Source organism: Sander vitreus, chromosome 10, assembly GCF_031162955.1.
Source record: "Sander vitreus isolate 19-12246 chromosome 10, sanVit1, whole genome shotgun sequence".
Classification (NCBI taxonomy): domain Eukaryota; kingdom Metazoa; phylum Chordata; class Actinopteri; order Perciformes; family Percidae; genus Sander; species Sander vitreus.
This window is the reverse complement of record NC_135864.1, coordinates 15,218,968-15,237,703: the sequence shown is the minus strand read 5'-3', so window position 1 is coordinate 15,237,703 and position 18,736 is coordinate 15,218,968. Positions and strand designations below refer to the sequence as shown.

Here is an 18,736-nt window from a genome sequence, read left to right as displayed (position 1 = left end):
GCGCGCTACTGAACATGACGGAATTATCTGGCAGAGTAGTGGAGTGAAGACCAGGCTTATGATGTTAGATGATATTAGGTGATGAGGTGAATGGAAGCAGGTGTGCCTCGTCTGCTGCCTGGAGAAGCCAGCCACGCCCCCTGCCACACACATGCTCTGCAGAGGAGAAGGAGAGAAGAGAAAAACATAAACTCAACAAAACCAACAACAAAACCAAAAACAGGATCATAACACCATTTAAGATTTAACTGTTTATTGCAACAGATGAAAATACAGTTATGCTTGGCGCTGATAGCTCCACTCTTGATAATGCTCCCTGGATTAGCCAAGCAGCATGCTTAGCTGAAACAGGGAGCGCAATGCAGAAAACCCCAATCAGTATACGAGAGTGGGCCCAAAGCAAGACACTGAAAACCGGGCGTATGACTTCTGTGTCCTGCATGAACTAACTATTGCATAATTAAAATAACGACATAAGACTTGTTGTTTAGATAGGGATGTTGAAATATTTCAACTAGAGAGTTTCGCGGGTCGGTAAACGTTTCTATGGTAACAGCGAGTTGGACCAATCAGAGACGTTGCTGTTACGCATGGATTGTGGGTAGTGTAGTTTTTCTCCATTAAAACTTCTTAAAACAAGGTTGATTTCATACGGACTTCTAGCTTCTACAGGAGCAGAAACCTTCATTTCACAACCACGTAGCTCGGGGTCAGTCTACCTCGGATGGTTTAGACATTATGACTATGATAAGATTTGATGTAACATTCATCACATTCCCTTTTGTAACCTGGCATTGTTCTACAACCTGTGTGACAGGATGGCATAAATGTAGGACCCATTTATATTTGCCAACCATTTCCAGTGAATAATTAAATGAGGCTTGCAACCCTGTTAGTCATTGGCGCTGAATTACTTCTTCTGCAGAATAAAACCTTTTCTCTCTCACCAGACAAGATCTTCATTGTATTTGCCGAACAGCTGATTAATTTGGTCTGACCTAAGCCAAGTTATTTTAGCAAATAATTGCATGTGGATTCTTACAGCCTGCTTCTCAGGCTCATTAAAATGTGATCCACTCTGCTTAAATGCACTGTTGCATGAGTATTTCTCATCTGGAGAGTCGTGGTACTGGACTGTTTGATCAAGCTGCAGTAAACACATCGTCATGTCTTTTCTGTTTCTGTTCTGTTCAGAGACCCGAACCCCAAGGTGGAGCGCTTGTACGACAGCGAGCGAGATGATCACATGCTGAGAATCCAGAACTTTTCGATATTAACTCGACATATCAGAGCCTTCTACCAGGTATGGGAGAGTCACAGAGAAATCAAGGTGTTAGATCAGATGATCAGGAGCAAAATCAGGAGTGATGGTCTGAAAATCAACATATGCACAGGTTGTTTTCAAGAGTTTTCCCCCATTTAATGTATAATGAACTTTCTGTCCAATTTTTGGTATAGACTGAAGTAACTACAGTGTCTCTGTTTATATAGCTCAATTTGACTCGATTTTGTATGCTCTTTTTTTAAACAGTATTTTTTAATAAATGAGTCATTTTCATTTTAGTGATGAACCCATACAGCAGTTCTTTGCAGTTGCAGTTGCTCAGCCCTATATAGAGATCTTTAGTGTATTTTAGCTCATTTTATAGCCTGCAGTTTTACTGTTTTGGTTCACTCTCACTGCTCTCATCAACCCATTTCCAGGTGTAGCAGGCAGCTATTTTTGCTTTTGATAAAACCATTATATAGTACCTGACCAGCATCAAACGGCAGACAATGTTAGCAACTAACTGGTGAACAAAGTAGAGCATGGAGCTGTGAGGGAGAAAATTTTTCTCAGAAGGTGTTGGAGACAACAAAAAACAGAGCTAAAGGAAGATTATATATCGGACTTGTATTGGACTCTCAGCCTTTATGAATTAGCTTAAAAAGTCAGGAACCTTTACTCTGAATTCTTTTCATTATGAATTGAACTTGTTACACATAATTGAAGAAATACTTTTGACATTTTTGGAAAATTTGCTCTCTCAGGTCTGTCTGTTCAAGTTATGAAGCTACAGCCAGCAGTCGGCTAGTTTAGCTTAGCACAAAGACTGGAGACAGGAGGAAACAATTTGCCTGACTCTGACAAAATCCATCTACCAGCACGATTAAAGCTCACTAATTAACACGGTAGATTATATTGATTGTTTTATCCGTATAAAAACCAAAGTGAAACCTTAATAAAGCTTAATTGGGTATTTTGATACCTTGTCAAACTCTGGCATTAATATCTCATCAGTAAAGCAAGCCGTCACACAGAGAGGTAATACTGAGACACAGACTACACAATCATTTAGAACTCGTCTCGCTCCATCTGATGTGTTTATTTTTTATTTTTTAAACAATGTCTTGAATAGCCCTGTTTACTATCTCTATGACTTTTTTGTGGATAGACTGAAATGACTCCCAGCTCATTATAAATAGAATTGTCTTGTAAAAAAAACACTGAAATAAAACATAACTCAGGGACACACCAAATGGCGAGGGAGAGAGGGTGATGGGGGAGGGCTGGAGAAGCAGTTGTCTAGCTCTAAGGTTGTAAAAACAAGAGGACAAGATGAGGCTCAACTATCAGTCTCAACACACAACTATTTTGCTTAAGGATATTGTAGAAAGTTTGAAGTGTATGCAGGGGGTGAATGAGAATTTGCACAAAAGAGAAGATGAAACAGAAAATGTCAGTAGACATGTCCCTGCTTATTATCGGGCAAATGGGGTGCAAAGAAGTGGAGGAGTGGCGAGCTTAATTTTTTAGCTGCAGTCATGGTTAGGGGGTTGAGAAAGGAGAGTAAATAAAAATCAAATAGCAGTATATATCATGCATTTCATACTGTGCATGCTGTGGCCATAGAGGAAATGACACAATTCTTTCCCCGAAGGATGATTCAAAGGCCTCTGTTCTCAGCAAAAGAAAACCTCCCAAAGCACTAGTCAGGTGGACTGAACATGCCCTGCCTAGTTTGTCACACAACATAAAGAACACGGGTCTACAAGGTTTCACTTCCTAATTTTCAGTAAAAAAGTAAATGTCCCTTGAAAGCTCAGCGCAGCACAAGACGCCGGCAATAATTGGGAAGCTCATATTAGTTGCCGTTACACTAGAATTTCACCTGGTGCACTTAGAATAGGCTCCACTGTTGCTGTGGACGTTTAGTTCCACATTGGTCATGGTTTTACTTCTCGCTGCCTTTTTTGACGTTGTTTTGCTGTCTATGTATTTGAGTGTGTGTGCGTGTGAGAGAGTGTGGTGAGTGTAAGCCACAGCAACAGTCTGCAGCCTGTCAGGATTTCAATTTCTCTGCTGTTACCTCCGCTTATATATATATATATATATATATATATATATATATATATATATATATATATATATATATATATAATAATATATATATATATATATATATATATATATATATATATATATATATATATATATATATATATATATGTAATACAGATAATTAGCTATTTCTATTTGTGTAGATGATACAGGCAGAGCACGTTTACAGTATATATCTGTTCTATTCTATTCTATTGGAATGTTAAATGTTAATTTGCCTTTGAATGTATTGAGCCTCTACAAAGATCTTTGTCTTCAGTAACCAATACATTTTTAAGGATACAGAACATCTGATGCATGATGTTTGAATTAATCTGGTGTGCACATCTGAATAAAGGCAAAAAAAGATAAAGTAAAAGTGAGACCACCAACAGAAGCATTGAAAATCAAAACTGTCTGTGGGTAAAATGAAAACCAGCAGCAATCCAAACTACATCAAGTGGAATTATTGATAGAAAGATGGAATTTGGAAAAGTGTTGCAGATGGATTATAATTCTCTTCAGAGCTGCAGCCAGCAGCTTGATGAAAATTGTTATTCCGACTTCAGCACTACTTTATACAACAGTAGATTATTTTCAGAGGCAGACTCGCTGAGGGATAAAGGCTAATTCCTTATTTTTTTCTATGATGTTAGTGGAAAAAGAAATTAACCTTGAGAGAAACTCAACTCATAGCGCAGATAATTGCACCATGTATTACTCATATTGTTAATCTCTTAAGCAGGGTGTATAATTGTACCAAATGATGATGTATAAAATATAGTGTGGGAGAGATTTGAGCAAACACCACCCAGTATGTATTTTGGCTGAATGATGCGAGGGCATTAGCATGCCAACAACAACAAGCAGCTTCTTTATTTTTTTTAGTCTGGCTAATCTCTATCTCTATGTTTGGCATCATGAACCATGAGCTGCACGTTGACCAACACGGAACTGCAGTGGCTAATGTCCTTCATGCCCCGAAGGAGCACAAACGTTAGGTTGGCTGCACATGCTGCTGAAGGGAGTGCTTGCTTCTTGGTACATTGCCTTTCTCACTGTACAGTTTATAAATTACAGTAAGCCACAGCAGAGAGAGCTGTAATTGTGACTTGCCTCTGATGATTTTGCACCGACGGATCGCAGGAGGATGTAAACAGGATTTCAGAGCAGTTGGGAAAGGAGCTTGCCAATGTCAGTGTGGCTCTTTGACAAAAACATTTTTAATTAACAGGGAAATTGTTCAGGGAGACCAATTTAGAAAAGTAATAAAGTATCCGGCGGATGACTTCACTGAAATTCTTTAACACTAGATAGTATTATAGAAGGAGGAGCAAAGCACTGCAGGTCCACATGACAAATACGTATGCTGCCAGAAAAAAGCCAGGTTTCTGGACAGGGAACGTCTGAGGCATCTGACATCCAGCTTGATTAAATGTCATTTAGAATCTGCCAGGAGATTTATCCAAGATCATGAAGCAGGAAATATAACTCGCTGAAACAAGCTGACCACAGTGTTGGTGGGCCTTCTGCTGGTCCTGAATCAGCCTGTTTACTCTTCAGCATGTGAATGCTTTCTAGCACATGACCATTGAAACATGCAGATTCAAGAGCTTGTTTTGATATTTGACTTGAGGGGATTTTGAAATTGAATGGCTTTAGTAAATGTTCAAATTCTTTTTTTTCATAATGCTTTCTGTTTTAATTGGAAAACAAAAACATGAAACACAAACCCTCAGGGTAGATGATACAGTGTCTACTATAACCAACAATGTAAGGTCATTAGCTGACAGTTAAAAGCTGCATTAAACCACAAGGGCAACAATAGCATCAGGGATTTTGTTACAGGATTGTTATTCATTTATCAAATCTTTTTTATGTTTCTATTTCATCTAGCATATACTAAGATTTAGCTCCACTGAAATATATTAAAGCTAATTTGTACAAAGACTCCTTGACCTGGAAGGACAAATGCAAAGTTCTCTTATCGGATATCAGCTGTTTATTTACACCACAAACTGCAGGAGGCTGTTGGTTTCATGTTGCTGTTTATTCAGGCTCACTGTGGGCATACAGACTGACAATATGGGCTGCCCGATTACTTGAGTTTTTTTCTTACCTCTTCACATTTATTCTGTACCTCAGGAAGACCTGCAGCAGTTAATACTGATGCCTCTCCCAAACGTTGCCATTCTGGGGCAGGACCCCCTAACAGGTACAAGATAAACGCATGATCCTATCAGTGCCATGTCTCCCAGCAGCCAGAAAGTAATTATACTTTATATACGAGTCCATATCTCTGCTATCTGTGAAACACATTAAGGTGATAATGATAGGGAGGATGGTGGTGGGTGGTGGAGATGATGGCGATAATGATGAGGATGACAGTTATTTCTGTATCCTCAGAGGCAGCCGTGGAAGAGCTCCGACGACTGCTGCTGCTCTTACTAGGATGTGCTGTGCAGGTAATGACACACACTCACATGACCATCTCGCTCTTTGAAGGTGGATAATGGCACCAGTGTTGTTTTACTCAACCAGACAACCAGTATTTTGTACTAAATGTTCAGTATTTTATTTTAACTTTTATTTTATTTTCAACACTTTGATGAAGAATAACATAATTATTGAATGGATTATCCTTGGTTACCAAAGAATGGATCCTAATAACTTAAGTGACCCTCAGACTTTTTTTAATCTACTGTAGGCCCAGATTTTAGTTCATGACAGGCTACCTCTTCTTATAGCGTCTTTTAAATTATCTTTTTAAATAGCAAATTGATTTGTTTATATAAAAATGTAATGGACAAAATCTCAAAGAATTGTAAAAAGAAATAATTTCTCAGAGCTCAAGAAACCTAAAGACATTTAGTTGACAATAATGTAAAATAAAGAAAAGCAGCAAATTATACTATATAGAGCATTATACTTCTGTAATTTAATCGTCCAGCTCTTGCTTATAACACACACACACACACACACACACACACACACACACACACACACACACACACACACACACACACACACACACACACACACACACACACACCTGACTCCATTGCATCCCTCTGTGTCTGCAGTGTGAGGAGAAGGAGACGTTCATCCAGGAGATCCAGTCTCTGGACATTGAGACCCAGGCAGCCATTGCCAGCTGTATCCAGCAGGTAGGTGTTCAAGTGCAGAATTAATCTAATCAAGGATCCCCCAGACATAAACGCTGTTCAGCGACTGACCATCAGTATGAGGAGATATTATCCAGAGGAGACACTTCTAAGAGAGTTTTTTTTTTTTTTTTTTAAATATGATTTAGCAAAGAATTCTTTACTGTCTGGCCTGTAGGCAGAGAGAGTGAAACTATTATATCTTCTGCTGGCGCTTCAAGAAATTGAAAATGAGCTACTTGTTATTCTGCTGGCAGCCTTTTAAGGACCTCTGGGTGCCCCTTGCTGCCACCGTAGGATGGATCCTCCACCCCTCATGTCCACCTCTCCACCTCTGTCACATCGTCCTCTCTCCTTCATCTTTCTCATTTTTCTCTGCTGTCCTCTCCAATACAGCCTAAATGCCAAATTGTACTCTTTTAAAAATACCCCCCCCGTGAATAATTGCCGGCATTACAAAAACAGCATGTTGCATACCAGCGTGTCTGAATTACAGTAACAGCATGTTGCCCACCAGCCTCTTTTGTGCCATGTTTTTCAGCCTCATAAATCATAGAGGTGAGAGGTGCCGTTTCTGTGTGGATGGATGCACCCCCTGCTTGCTGTTCATATGCCTTCACCCGAGGACATTTCAAACCTGCCTACATAATAATTAGTTTTGCATGTATTAGTCAAGCATTTTTGGACCCACTTCCCTAACAGATATAATACTGGAGAAAATGTGAGAAATATTGTTTCCTTTACAAACAGATGCATGCATCTCTGCTTGGTATTCACACTGCCTTCACACTGCATGGGTTGTTTGTACCTATTTTGTGTCAGGTTTCCAAGACACACATTGATCTTATCATGCGACCTGAGAAACTGTCCTTGCTGCAGGTGACTCAGGATCCTCGCACGGTGCTGCCGCTGAGGTGGGAGGAGCTGGTAGAGGTTGAAGGCACAGACTTACAGCTGGTGTTCAGCTCCATGGCCAAACAGATCCAAAGCCTGCTGGCACAGAGAGACACACATCTGGAGGTATACATACACACACTTAAAGGAATAGTTTGACATTTTCGAAAATATGCCTTTTCTCTTTCTTGCCATGAGTTAGAAGAGAAGATCAAAACTAGTTTCGTGTCTGTATGGTAAAGATGAGGTGACAGCCAGCAGCCAGTTAGCTTAGCTTAGCATAAAGTCTGGGAACAGGGGGAAACAGCTAGCCCAGCTCTGTCCAAAGGCAACAAAATCTGCCTACCAGCACGTTGAAAGTATTTCTTGGCAGGGCGCACAACCTGCTGTAAAATAGGTATTATAGCTATTTTTATTTTTTTTACTTTTGAACGGAGCCTGGCTAGCTGTTTCCCCCTGATGTGTCCAATCTATGTGCTAAACTAAGCTAACTGGCTGCTGGTGTAGCTTCATATTAACTTAACAGGTATGAGAGTCATATTGATCTTTTCATCTAAATCTTGACAAGAAATGTCATGTTGCTGTGGTAGCAACTTGTCAATCACAAGGTAGCTACGCCCTAAAGCATGCCCTGCTTTATCATCTATTTTTAAAATAAATGGGACCATAATTGACTAAATGACCATCATGCTGTATTGAAGAAGACTTGAAACTAACGATTGAGACCATAAACTTGTTAGGAAAATGTTTACTGTGGTAAAAATCAAGTGCGAAGTAGGCTGATTTTCTCATAGACTTCTATACAATTGGACCTCTTTTTGCAACCAGTGGAGTCGCCCCGTGCTGGCTGTTTGAAATAATGCAGGTTGCAGGCACTTCCTCATTGGCTTCAATTTCCAGGCTTGTAGGTTGCTACTTGGTTCAGACAGATGGAATCAGATTCTTTTGTGCCTAAAAATGATTTAAACATAAGGCCTTTGGTGGCTCAGATGCATACCATATAGTTTAACAGCAATGTCCCCGGTTCCATTCCTGCTGAGGACCTTTGATGCATAAAAAATGTGTCTGACAGTTGACTGACTTGTACAATATTTCCCATTAAACTAACATGATAATAAGAACAATCTGTTTGTTTTATAAAGTTATAAAATTAAATTAGCTGAAATTAGGACATGCATAACTAAGTATTTGTTTCATCTGGGCTTAATTGTGTCACATATTTGATCAATATTTTATATCTCAGGCTGCTCAGATCTTATATTCAGTTTGTAGCTAATATTTACCACTCACAGTTGTAGTAATTCTGCCTTTTAGCCAAAACAACAACCTGCTATTAAAATGGTATCTCAATGGAGTAGGCTGTAGATGGAGATAAAAATTCCAAAAACATGAGTGTATATAGTGTAATTCGAGGCTGACATGTGAATAACTTTGTGGTCAATGCAAGTTTGTATAAATAAATAACAATAAATGAAAAATAAAATGCATGTCAGTCCACTGTCCTGAAAAAAATAGAAACAAGTATTTTAAACATATAATGAGGTTTTTTGTTTTCTTAATTTGTCTCCATCCTGCATCTTTACAGTGTACATCCACTGATGTTCCACTGAGATCTTTTTATCAGCTTTTGTGGGATTAAAAGGCATTATTAAAAAGAATATCTCTGTTTTGATCAGTGAATAATGTTCTAAACCTAAAAATTCTTCCATACTTTAGCTCCTGTGTCTCTTATTCTCTCTCCAAATCTTTCTTTTCCGCCGTCCTCTTTGTCCCTTGCCACATCTCTCTCTCCTTTCCTCTCCCAGAGGATAGCAGAGCTGTGTCGGGAGCGGGAGGCCCAGTCTGACTCAACCACGGTGCCCCTGGGTGGTCACAGCGTGGAGCCACCCCAAAGTCTGGCTCTCCAGCTGGCAGACAGCAAGGCCAAACTCCGCCGCCTTAAACAACAACTGTGAGTGTGTGTGTGTGTGTGTGTGTGTGTGTGTGTGTGTGTGTGTCCCTGTGTGATCCAAAAAACTCAAGAGAACCTTTAGACAAGTTTCGATAAAGGTCAACATGAAAAATGAGCATATGATTTTGTCACACAAAACTGAATTGTTACGTAGCTACGAGTAAGGACTCACTACTATGACTATATCACAAAGGTCATTGTTGGCCAATTATAATCTGGATATACGTGTCTTTTTACAATTTGTTTTAGCAAACATAATCTGCTCCAATCTTATTTATATAATAAATATAATATATAATAAAAAACATCTGCCAAATACTGTTTTGAAAAATTGTGTAATTGCATTTTTGGTGGTGATGGTTTTATGTTTGACTTGTTTTTTAGGGAAGATAAAGGTGATCAGATATTGGATAACAACCTGGAGATTCAAACCATGGAGGAACAGATCAAGAAACTTCAGAAAGAGGTACAGACAGTCTGACTTGCACTGCCAGATATGAAAACTGAAAGCACATTAAACGCAACTAGTTTGGCAACAGCTGTAATAAGCACAACACACAGGTGGCTTTTAATAGCCAATAAGCAGATTCCTCTTAGGTTATGTATTTAGCAGCAATTAGACTACACATATTGCAGCCAACTACAATTTTGTCCGCCAGAACATTGTTGTTAAACTTCTTTCCAGCTGAACTGACAGTTTAGACCCGAACAAAAGAATAGGGATGATCCTGAGAGGCCTTCCCTGAATCATTCCATTGTATTTTTCCATCGTCGTAGTTCAACATTTACTTACAACAGCATCAAACAATTGTTCCCAAAATTACAGTATTTGGGGATATGTGGACACTATTTGGCGCTACAACAAGTGTCACAATCAGTGACAATCATTTTAAAGTCTTTGGAGAAACGAAGACAGCAAAAATGTTGTCTTTCTTACACACACACACGCACGCATGCACGCACACACGCACGCACGCACGCACGCACCTTTTCTTCTTCCTGTATTAGACTTTGTCAACATTAGCTTTACTGCATATCCCAGATCTGTTCACAACCTTCTTTGACATCATCCCCATTGGTATATGAATGTGTGTGTGTGTGTGTGTGTGTTTGCAGAATCGTTCTCTGCAGGGTGAGGTGAGGGGCATGCGTGCACTGCGGGATGAGCTGGACTGCGCCCGAGAGCGAGCTGCGCGGGCTGAGCAGCTCCAGACTGAGCTTCAGAGCTGTAAACACAGATTGCGCAGCCTGGAGCTCACACGGACTCAGCTGAAGGCACGTACACACGCACGCACACACACACACACACACACACACACACACACACACACACACACACACACACACACACACACACACACACACACACACGTAAAAGCAGACCTCACTACACATTCTTCTGAATAATTCATTTACACCAGAAAGAAAACAAACAGCACGACAACATCTGCACCATGAAATACATTAAAATTGCGTTGGCAGTAAGTTACATATTTGAATCTCCCATACAGAACAAAATCAAACATACTCACAATGCCTTTATACACGTGTACACACAAACACACACGCTTTTCACAAAGTGAGGACCTTATAAGAACATTACCAGTGAAATAAAAAAAATCTCCCTTTTTAACCTTTCTGAGTAAGTATTGTTTTTAAAGAAGTACCACTTCATCTTAAAAGCTATGTATTCTCTCTCACGGCCCTGAGCGTTTCAATCAAAAGTGAGTATGAACAACTCTGAATCTCAAAGCCAGAGAATGAGATTATATTGTGTGATGTCATCAGGATTTACAGCCCGGAGCTGCTTCATTGACAAAGAGCAGGAGTACATCTTCAGTTATTGGAGCTTTTACACCCAAATGAGATTTATTCTGAGGTAGTATAACTGCTCTTAGGCAGAAAATGTGCTCATATCCTTGTAAAACACCTCACAGTGTCCTCACTGTCACCTTCTCAGTCTTATTTGATTTATTCTCCCTTAATACTGCTTTATACTACATACTCTGTGACAGCCCACATAGGTGGCAGGATGATTTTTTTTCTCGTGTTTGGGTTTATAATTAATTTTCACAATTTCACAGTGAACCCTTGCGTGGTTGTTAAAACCAGAGGAGGTAATGCTGAATGTTTACGTGTAGAGGGGTTTTCTCATTTAAAAGAAAAATCCACCCCAACACACTTCAAGAGTAATCTCGTTTTTATTGCATCTTGGGTGTTAATTGCATAGTTGTGGTCATCATTCCTATCGGTAATAACAAGTTATTTGAATATTGTATTAAGAATGCAGGAGACTGAGGGGGACAATCAGTCAGGTTATTACCGCCATTTTGGGTGTGCTCACTTTTGCTTTAACGACTAAGTCAAGTGTTTTAGATAAACTAAACTGTTGGCTTATTTCAACCTGTCTGATCGTCTAATTGCTTGTGTTTCTTGCCTTGTCTGACTTTGTTGTAGCAATGTCGCTGTGTTTGATCTCAGTGTGCAATAAAAGGTTATTATAACAACTGCTAGAAATGCTCATCAAAACCATTAGAATAAGACCCAAATTGCCCTTAGCTGCCACTAAAGAGGACAAATGTGGATCAAAGATCGATTAGCTCTGAGGGCTGCAGCAGCAAAAGACACATATATAAACAATGTGATTCTCTCAGCAAATGTTTGGTCTAAATGTCCACCTTGCTAAGTTGTGACTGACGTGAAGACTTCACTATATATATAGTATATATACAATACGTATATCACTATATACTTACAGTTTAATGTTTCTTGTCTGTCGGTGCGCGGCATGCCTGCAGGAGCAGCAGCAGCTATGTGCAGCGCTGCAGGAGACCAAAGTTCTTCTGGAAGAACAGCTGGCCAATGCACAGGCACGCTGCTCCTCGCTAAGAGAGCTTGAGAGGGACAATCTCCTGCTGCGTCAGAGAATCATAGACGTGGAAGCGGTGGGTGTATTTAATATTTGAGTGATGTGTTTACTGTATGTGTGTGTATGCAGGTGTCCATTCACAGTCATATGTTATGAAATACTAATCCTTCTTTAGATCTTGGTATGAATGTACTTTTATGACATAGGAGTAGCATTTCATGATGAATGAATGTGTGGGTGTGTGTGTGTGTGTGTGTGTGTGTGTGTGTGTGTGTGTGTGTGTGTGTGTGTGGGAGCAGGACACCGAGAGGCAGCGAGTTGATGAGCTGCTGGAGATGAACATGAGCCTCGAGGCGGACCTGAGGCACTGCTGCAGCAGCGGCAGTGTTCCCGCTCCAGTTGCTGCGGTTCACCAACGTTTCCTCCAATCAGAACTGGACTCTGACGAGGAGCTGAACGAAATGATAGGTCAGAGCACATGCCTCTCCGCACCTTGTCATTTAAGACATTTTAATTAACTGATAGCAGAAAGTATGTTGAGGTAATACTGGCCCACAGGTTATCAATCAACAATAACCGAGTGAATCTCTTCATATATCCATTTCTCTTTTTCTCCATTTCTTTTTTTGCCTATCTGCCTCTCTCTCCCTCCTCTTCTTCATCTTTCTCCTGCTTTATTTATTTATTTATTTATTTCTCCCTCTCCCTCAGATCAGAAGCCACTGAGTGTGGAGGTGGGCGATGCTTCGACGCTGATGCTGCTGGGAGCGGAGCAGGAGAACGCAGAGCTGAGGAGAAGACTGGAGGAGCTGCAGGCCCAGCAGGAGGTCATTGTTCAGGGGGTCGAGGGTTATGACTGACAGAAATAATCTATAACAGTTTAGCTCTCCCTGGTTATACACTAAAGCAGGTCATCATAAGAGATAACTGTGCTCGTCTGCACTTTAGAAGCACCTGTCTAACTCCATGATATGTAAAGTAAATAATACATTTCAGATTTCAGATGCCCGTAGTGCATTTTATAATTTATATGATCAACTTATCTTGGTAGGAAGAACCATTGCAGTTACAACTTTTCTTATAAAAATACCAGTAGACCCACCGTTCATGTCAATGTGACATCACCAAAGTCAGACATGAAGCTCTACACTATCTGGGAAAATGAAACAGGAAACACAGGAAGCAACACTTGGACGAGTTAAACATCCATTTCCTCTCGCTGCAGGCTGATTCTCCAGATGCAAAGGATGAGCTGGCTTGCCTGGAAACGGAGCATCAGAACACACTCAGAGAGGTGAGCTGAGAGGGAAAGAAAGGCTGCTATCGACCTGAATTCATAGATATGATATGAAATAGTTTCTGGGAGACGGATCTGCTTTGTCAGACAGTGTTGAGCGACATTGGGCATCTAAAGTGTAATAATATGCAGAACGCATTGACTAAAAAGTAAGCAACTGAACACTTCGTATCGTCATCATGACACTAAATATTCAGTAATCATAAAGGAGGAGGAGTTAGATCGGGTCGTCATTTGCATTAATCACAAGGTTAACGGTTCAATCCCCGGCTCCTCCTGTCCGCATGTCAAAGTGTCCTTGAGCGAGACACCGAACCCCAAGTTGCTCCCCATGGGCAGGCCAGCACAGAGAATGAGAGGGAAATTGGAAAGTGCTTTGTTTGGTAAGGTAAAAAGGCGCTATATAAATTTCAGTCTATTTTCCATTTTCAGTTTCAAAACATGAAGAATGAAAATGCCACTTTGAAGCAGCGCCTTGAAGAGCTGGTGACCAAACTGCAACACTTAGAAGACAAAAAGAAGGAAGGAGTGAAGATGCCAGACAGAGAGGAGGAGGATAAGGTGGAGAGAGGAGTCCAGGGCTCTGAATCCTGCAGGGGAGAGGGAGAAGGAAGGGTGAGAGTATTGGGGTTGAGGGAGAGAAGAGGAGAAATCATTGGGACCCAGAGGGAAGCAGGAGTTGGGGAAGAGGTTGTCCATGTTGAAGGGGGAAAAGAAGAACCATGCGATGAGGAGGCTGAGTCCAAAGGAAGAGGAGAGGCAGAGGGAGGGCAGAAGGACAAAGAGAAAAAGGAGAAAGAAAGACATATAAAGAAAGCTCAGACTGCAGTAACAACAACAATCTCAGAGATCCAAAATCACTCACAAAGTGTAGAAGATAATACAGAGACCACAGCTGTAGTGCAGGCTGTTTGTCCTCTGTCTGGTCCTGATGTGGAGCTTCTGGCAAAGCACCTCCAGGATGCCCAGGAGGAGGCTGACAGACAGGCGATGGTGGCCCAGGACCTGCGCTCCAAACTGGGGGAGCAGAGCAGAAAAACCTGGGAGGCTGAGCAGAGGCTGGTGGTTCTGGAGGCCGAGCTGCAGCGACTGAAGAGAGCTGCCGAAAGTCTGGGAGACGCCCGCAGGCAAATAGAGGTATGGATGGGAGGACGATATATAGATGTATGGTTGATGGATCGACGGAAGAAAATGTGCTAATAGAGATATTAAGGTAATAATGTTTGGTTGATTGGATGGCTGGATGGATGAATTTAAGATATTTAATTAAATTAAAGCAAAGGTTGATATTAAAACAACTTTAGAAATAGATTTGAACTGAAATATATTTTGGTAATGATTCACAAAACAATTCAGGTAACAGCTGCATGGCTGTATGTATTAATAGATAGATAGACAGTTCCCCAGCTTAATCCTCCCGTTGTTTTCTCAGGTTCTTCAGTCAGAGGGTCTGGTTATGGAGGAGGAGCTGTGCCGCTTGCGGAGCCAAGTGGGGCTTCACAGGATGCAGTCCACAGTCATCGCCACCCTGGAGGGAGAGCGGGCCGCACTGGAGAGAGACAGGGATACGCTACGCAGCACCATGGACGCCCTGCGCACCGCCCACCGCAAGGTTGATGAGTACACATTTACACACATGCACACACATACACACACACACACACACACACACACACACACACACACACACACACACACACACACATGATGCAGCTGTGACACCAAACATTTTTATGACCATGGCAGATGTCATTTTTCTTTAGGGAAGATGGACGTGGGGCAGGAAAAAAAGAAATGTACAATCCAAATGAAAGGAAGCATTTAGGAAGAGTTAAAAAAAAAAATGTAGAAAATGTTTAATATCTGATCTTATTATTCTGTAATCTCTTTAACTAATTACTTGGTTACATAAAATACATATATTTTGCGTCTATTGTCTACAATATGCAGTTTCTAATTCAACGCAGATGAGCATCTTAAAAATGTTGTTCTGCTATGATGTGATCCAGTTATATCATCCCATGGAATCAGGTCATATACTGTAGATATAGATAACTTTGAAAAACAGTGTAATATTCCTATCATTTCTAAACAATAATAAAACATAATCTACTCTCTTAATGTTACAGCATGAGGAAGTTCAGTGCTACATCAGCACCATCAGCACCAGATTGAAATGTGTTCATTTCAATGCTTGATGATTTACTTCATAAAACAGAAGAGTTTCCAGTTAGTAAGAGGTAGACTTTGTATTCTGACCACCAGAATAATAAAAGTAAATGAAGTTAATGGAATTAATGGAGACTATAACAGTGTATGTTAAATGAAACTCTGCTTCTTTCAGCTGGAGGGGTGAATGAAACCCAAATGGGAAATTACAACTCATCTACATCCTCTTTCTCCCTCTTTGCTTCCTTGTTGTTGTGTGGGTTTAATGAACTAGCCTGTATCGAAACATAACCGACAACGTTGTATTGATTTGGTCATTTATTTTGGTCAATTCATGCAGAACAATGTTGCATAGATTGCTTGAATTTGCTTTAATTATTGTGATGTGATTCTAAATCTGGAGGAAACTGGAGGAGCATTATTAAAAGTTTACTGTGGAGTTCTGTTTACATTCAGTGTCACTCACCAGACACATTAGCTGTCATTTACGAAACGAACGTATGACAGAAAACAAGTGTAAAACCGGCGTACGGTCATTTCCACGCAAAGCTCGGCATTTATCAATAGGGACGTGAGCGGAGGCTACGATCAAATCTCACGTCAAGTTTAAACTCCTGTACTCACGTTTTTGAGTCAGTGTAGACTTGCGGTGCAGCATATAATCAGTTTAACAGGAGAAGGAGAAGTCATCAGTTGATCACTTATTGGCATCTGGCTCTTTTAGAAGACCTCTATGCGCCAGTACAACAGTGCACTCATACGCAGACGGGCCACGGTGGAGCGCTCCATCGGATTGATTAAGGGCAGATGACTCAGTCTTGCATCAGTGGCGGGGACCCTACTATACACGCCAGAAAAAGTCTGCAACATAGTTTTAGCCTGTGGTTCCTCACAACATCGCGCAGGAAAACAGGGTGCCATAAATGTAGTGATGGAGCCAGATGACCCGATGCCAGCTCACGGTTGCCTGGCTCTGACTCATGAAAAAAAAAAGACACTGCATAAACTCTGCTACTGTGTGTTTATTTAAATATAGGTACACCTACATGTAGGCCTAAGAGATTGCAATATAAGCCTGTATATTACTATTAGGACTATAGCATACATATGTCAAGGATGTATAAATTAAATAAACTTCAGCTGGAGTCCGATTTACTACGCCAACACTGTTGACTGCATCAGTGATCTCTTTCCATTCCGCATTCTTTCTACAGCCTTTAATAACAGTTTTCAGGCTGCCAAATAGTACACACGTTAGTGCAAATGAACCTGAGATATCAGGGTTTCAATCTCCACCTGTGTGTCTCGCCATGTCGTAAATTGTAGTGGCGAGGCCTCAAAACCCAGAATACATTGGGGCGTGATATTTAAATTACGATTGTTTCCAGCTGCTGCATTTATCAATGACCATCCTTACACTCTGATTGGTGTGATACCAACGTTTCATGAATCACACGTGAAGCCTGTCGTAAAATGATTTCTGTGCTCATATCTGTGCTGGTTTCTACATTAGGTTGATAAATTATGGCCATTGTGTGTATCCTTGAGCTCTAACAAATGTGCTGAATGCATTTTCTTCTTAAAAAAACATTTGCAAAGCTGATTTTTGTAACATATTGAAATCTTCATCTTCATGAATCTACATTTGCAAGCTTGCAGTCTTCTTCTTTTCTTCCTTTGTTGACACGTTGTTTTGTCGAATAGCGTGAAAGAGAAAGAATCCAAACTTCAGTTCAGAATTTGATGTTTTTAGTAGTACCGGCTACAGATGCCAAGATGCTCCACAGAACAATTAAGAACATCTTTTGTGCCCAGAACTGTAAAACATTTTAATTACTTGTTTTTGAGATTGGGTTATATTTTTGTCCTAATTTTAAAGTTGTCCTTTCATATTGATTGCCTCTTTTATTGGTCTTGTTTTTAGATCCATCACTTTTTGTTAGCCATTTATTTATTTAATTTTTCTTTTATTAGTGACTAGGCAGGGTCCTGAGCTACTCGAATTCCCTCTCGTAACGTGTTAGTTTGTGTGTCAGTGTTAATACAAAAGATATAAAACATATCTAGGGTAATACAATGTCTTTCATATTTCGCCTATTGTGAACCGTCTGATTTGTGTCTTTTGTTATTAGCCACTGTGCGTGGGTGACCAAACTAGTTTCCCATTTGCATATTAATCAACGTATTTAATTTAAAGTGGCATTAATCATGTTTTCATGTCTCTTTTGCCAGAGTGACCAGTTAGAGCTCACCACTCAGACTCTCAGGGCAGAGGTCGAACGACAAGTCCGGAGTTTGGAGACTTCTCGACGTCGGGAGGAGGAGCTGGAGGCAGAGCTCCGCGAGGCCACCGTGGAGGCCGAATCTATGGCCCGGGCGCGAGACCAGGCGCTGCTGGAGGCATCAAGACTGGAGCAGGAGAAGGAGGTGTGTCAGTCAGAGCTGGATGCCCAACGGAAGGAGGGGAGGCAGAGAGAGAGGGAGGCAGCGAGGCTGAGGCAGCAGCTGGAGAGCACGACCCTGGCCCTGGAGCACAGCAACCAGAGAGCTCGGGCTCTGGATGCTGAACACAGGTACACACACTCCTGGTCACACAAGTAACCCTGATCACAAGATGAGGTACGCAATTAACTTTACAAGGCATCAGATAGAGCTACATGGCTGCACCATGCATTTATTTTTAATGTTAACTTTATCTTCATTCAACCTGTGTCTGACCTACTGCTGCTGGTGTGTGTGTGTGTGTGTGTGTGTGTGTGTGTGTGTGTTTGTGTGTTTGTGTGTGTGTGGTATGTGTGTGTGCGCACGCAGACGTGTGTGTCAGCAGCTGTCTGAATCCAAGGAGCTCTGCACTCGGCTGCAGGACCTGGAGAAGGAGCTCAGCACTCGATTAACCAGCATGGAGGAGGGTAAACAGCAGCTGCAGGAGCAGCACGCAGATGCTCAGGCCAAGATTAGCTCACTGTCCCAGGTGTGTGTGTGTGTGTGTGTCTGTATGTATGTGTGTGTGACGTCGTAGTTTAGTCACTGA

The 18,736-nt window shown here is 41.0% G+C and overlaps 1 protein-coding gene across 3 annotated transcripts in view; it reads left to right on the top strand.

The window, feature by feature from the left end:
- The window catches only part of ccdc88b (coiled-coil and HOOK domain protein 88B), a 41,237-nt gene that overhangs the window by 2,541 nt on the left and 19,960 nt on the right, over nucleotides 1–18,736 (top strand). For 2 of the 3 annotated variants that reach the window (XM_078260480.1, XM_078260477.1), the window contains exons 3-18: nucleotides 1,195–1,303; nucleotides 5,507–5,576; nucleotides 5,768–5,826; nucleotides 6,445–6,528; nucleotides 7,405–7,545; nucleotides 9,225–9,370; nucleotides 9,755–9,836; nucleotides 10,487–10,645; nucleotides 12,169–12,316; nucleotides 12,534–12,707; nucleotides 12,951–13,066; nucleotides 13,465–13,533; nucleotides 13,969–14,673; nucleotides 14,969–15,148; nucleotides 17,938–18,278; nucleotides 18,517–18,676. In XM_078260480.1, coding sequence (XP_078116606.1) covers nucleotides 1,195–1,303; nucleotides 5,507–5,576; nucleotides 5,768–5,826; nucleotides 6,445–6,528; nucleotides 7,405–7,545; nucleotides 9,225–9,370; nucleotides 9,755–9,836; nucleotides 10,487–10,645; nucleotides 12,169–12,316; nucleotides 12,534–12,707; nucleotides 12,951–13,066; nucleotides 13,465–13,533; nucleotides 13,969–14,673; nucleotides 14,969–15,148; nucleotides 17,938–18,278; nucleotides 18,517–18,676 — 2,743 coding nt within the window. The remainder of the gene's footprint in view (nucleotides 1–1,194; nucleotides 1,304–5,506; nucleotides 5,577–5,767; nucleotides 5,827–6,444; nucleotides 6,529–7,404; nucleotides 7,546–9,224; nucleotides 9,371–9,754; nucleotides 9,837–10,486; nucleotides 10,646–12,168; nucleotides 12,317–12,533; nucleotides 12,708–12,950; nucleotides 13,067–13,464; nucleotides 13,534–13,968; nucleotides 14,674–14,968; nucleotides 15,149–17,937; nucleotides 18,279–18,516; nucleotides 18,677–18,736) is intronic. The other variant, XM_078260478.1, reaches the window with a different exon arrangement.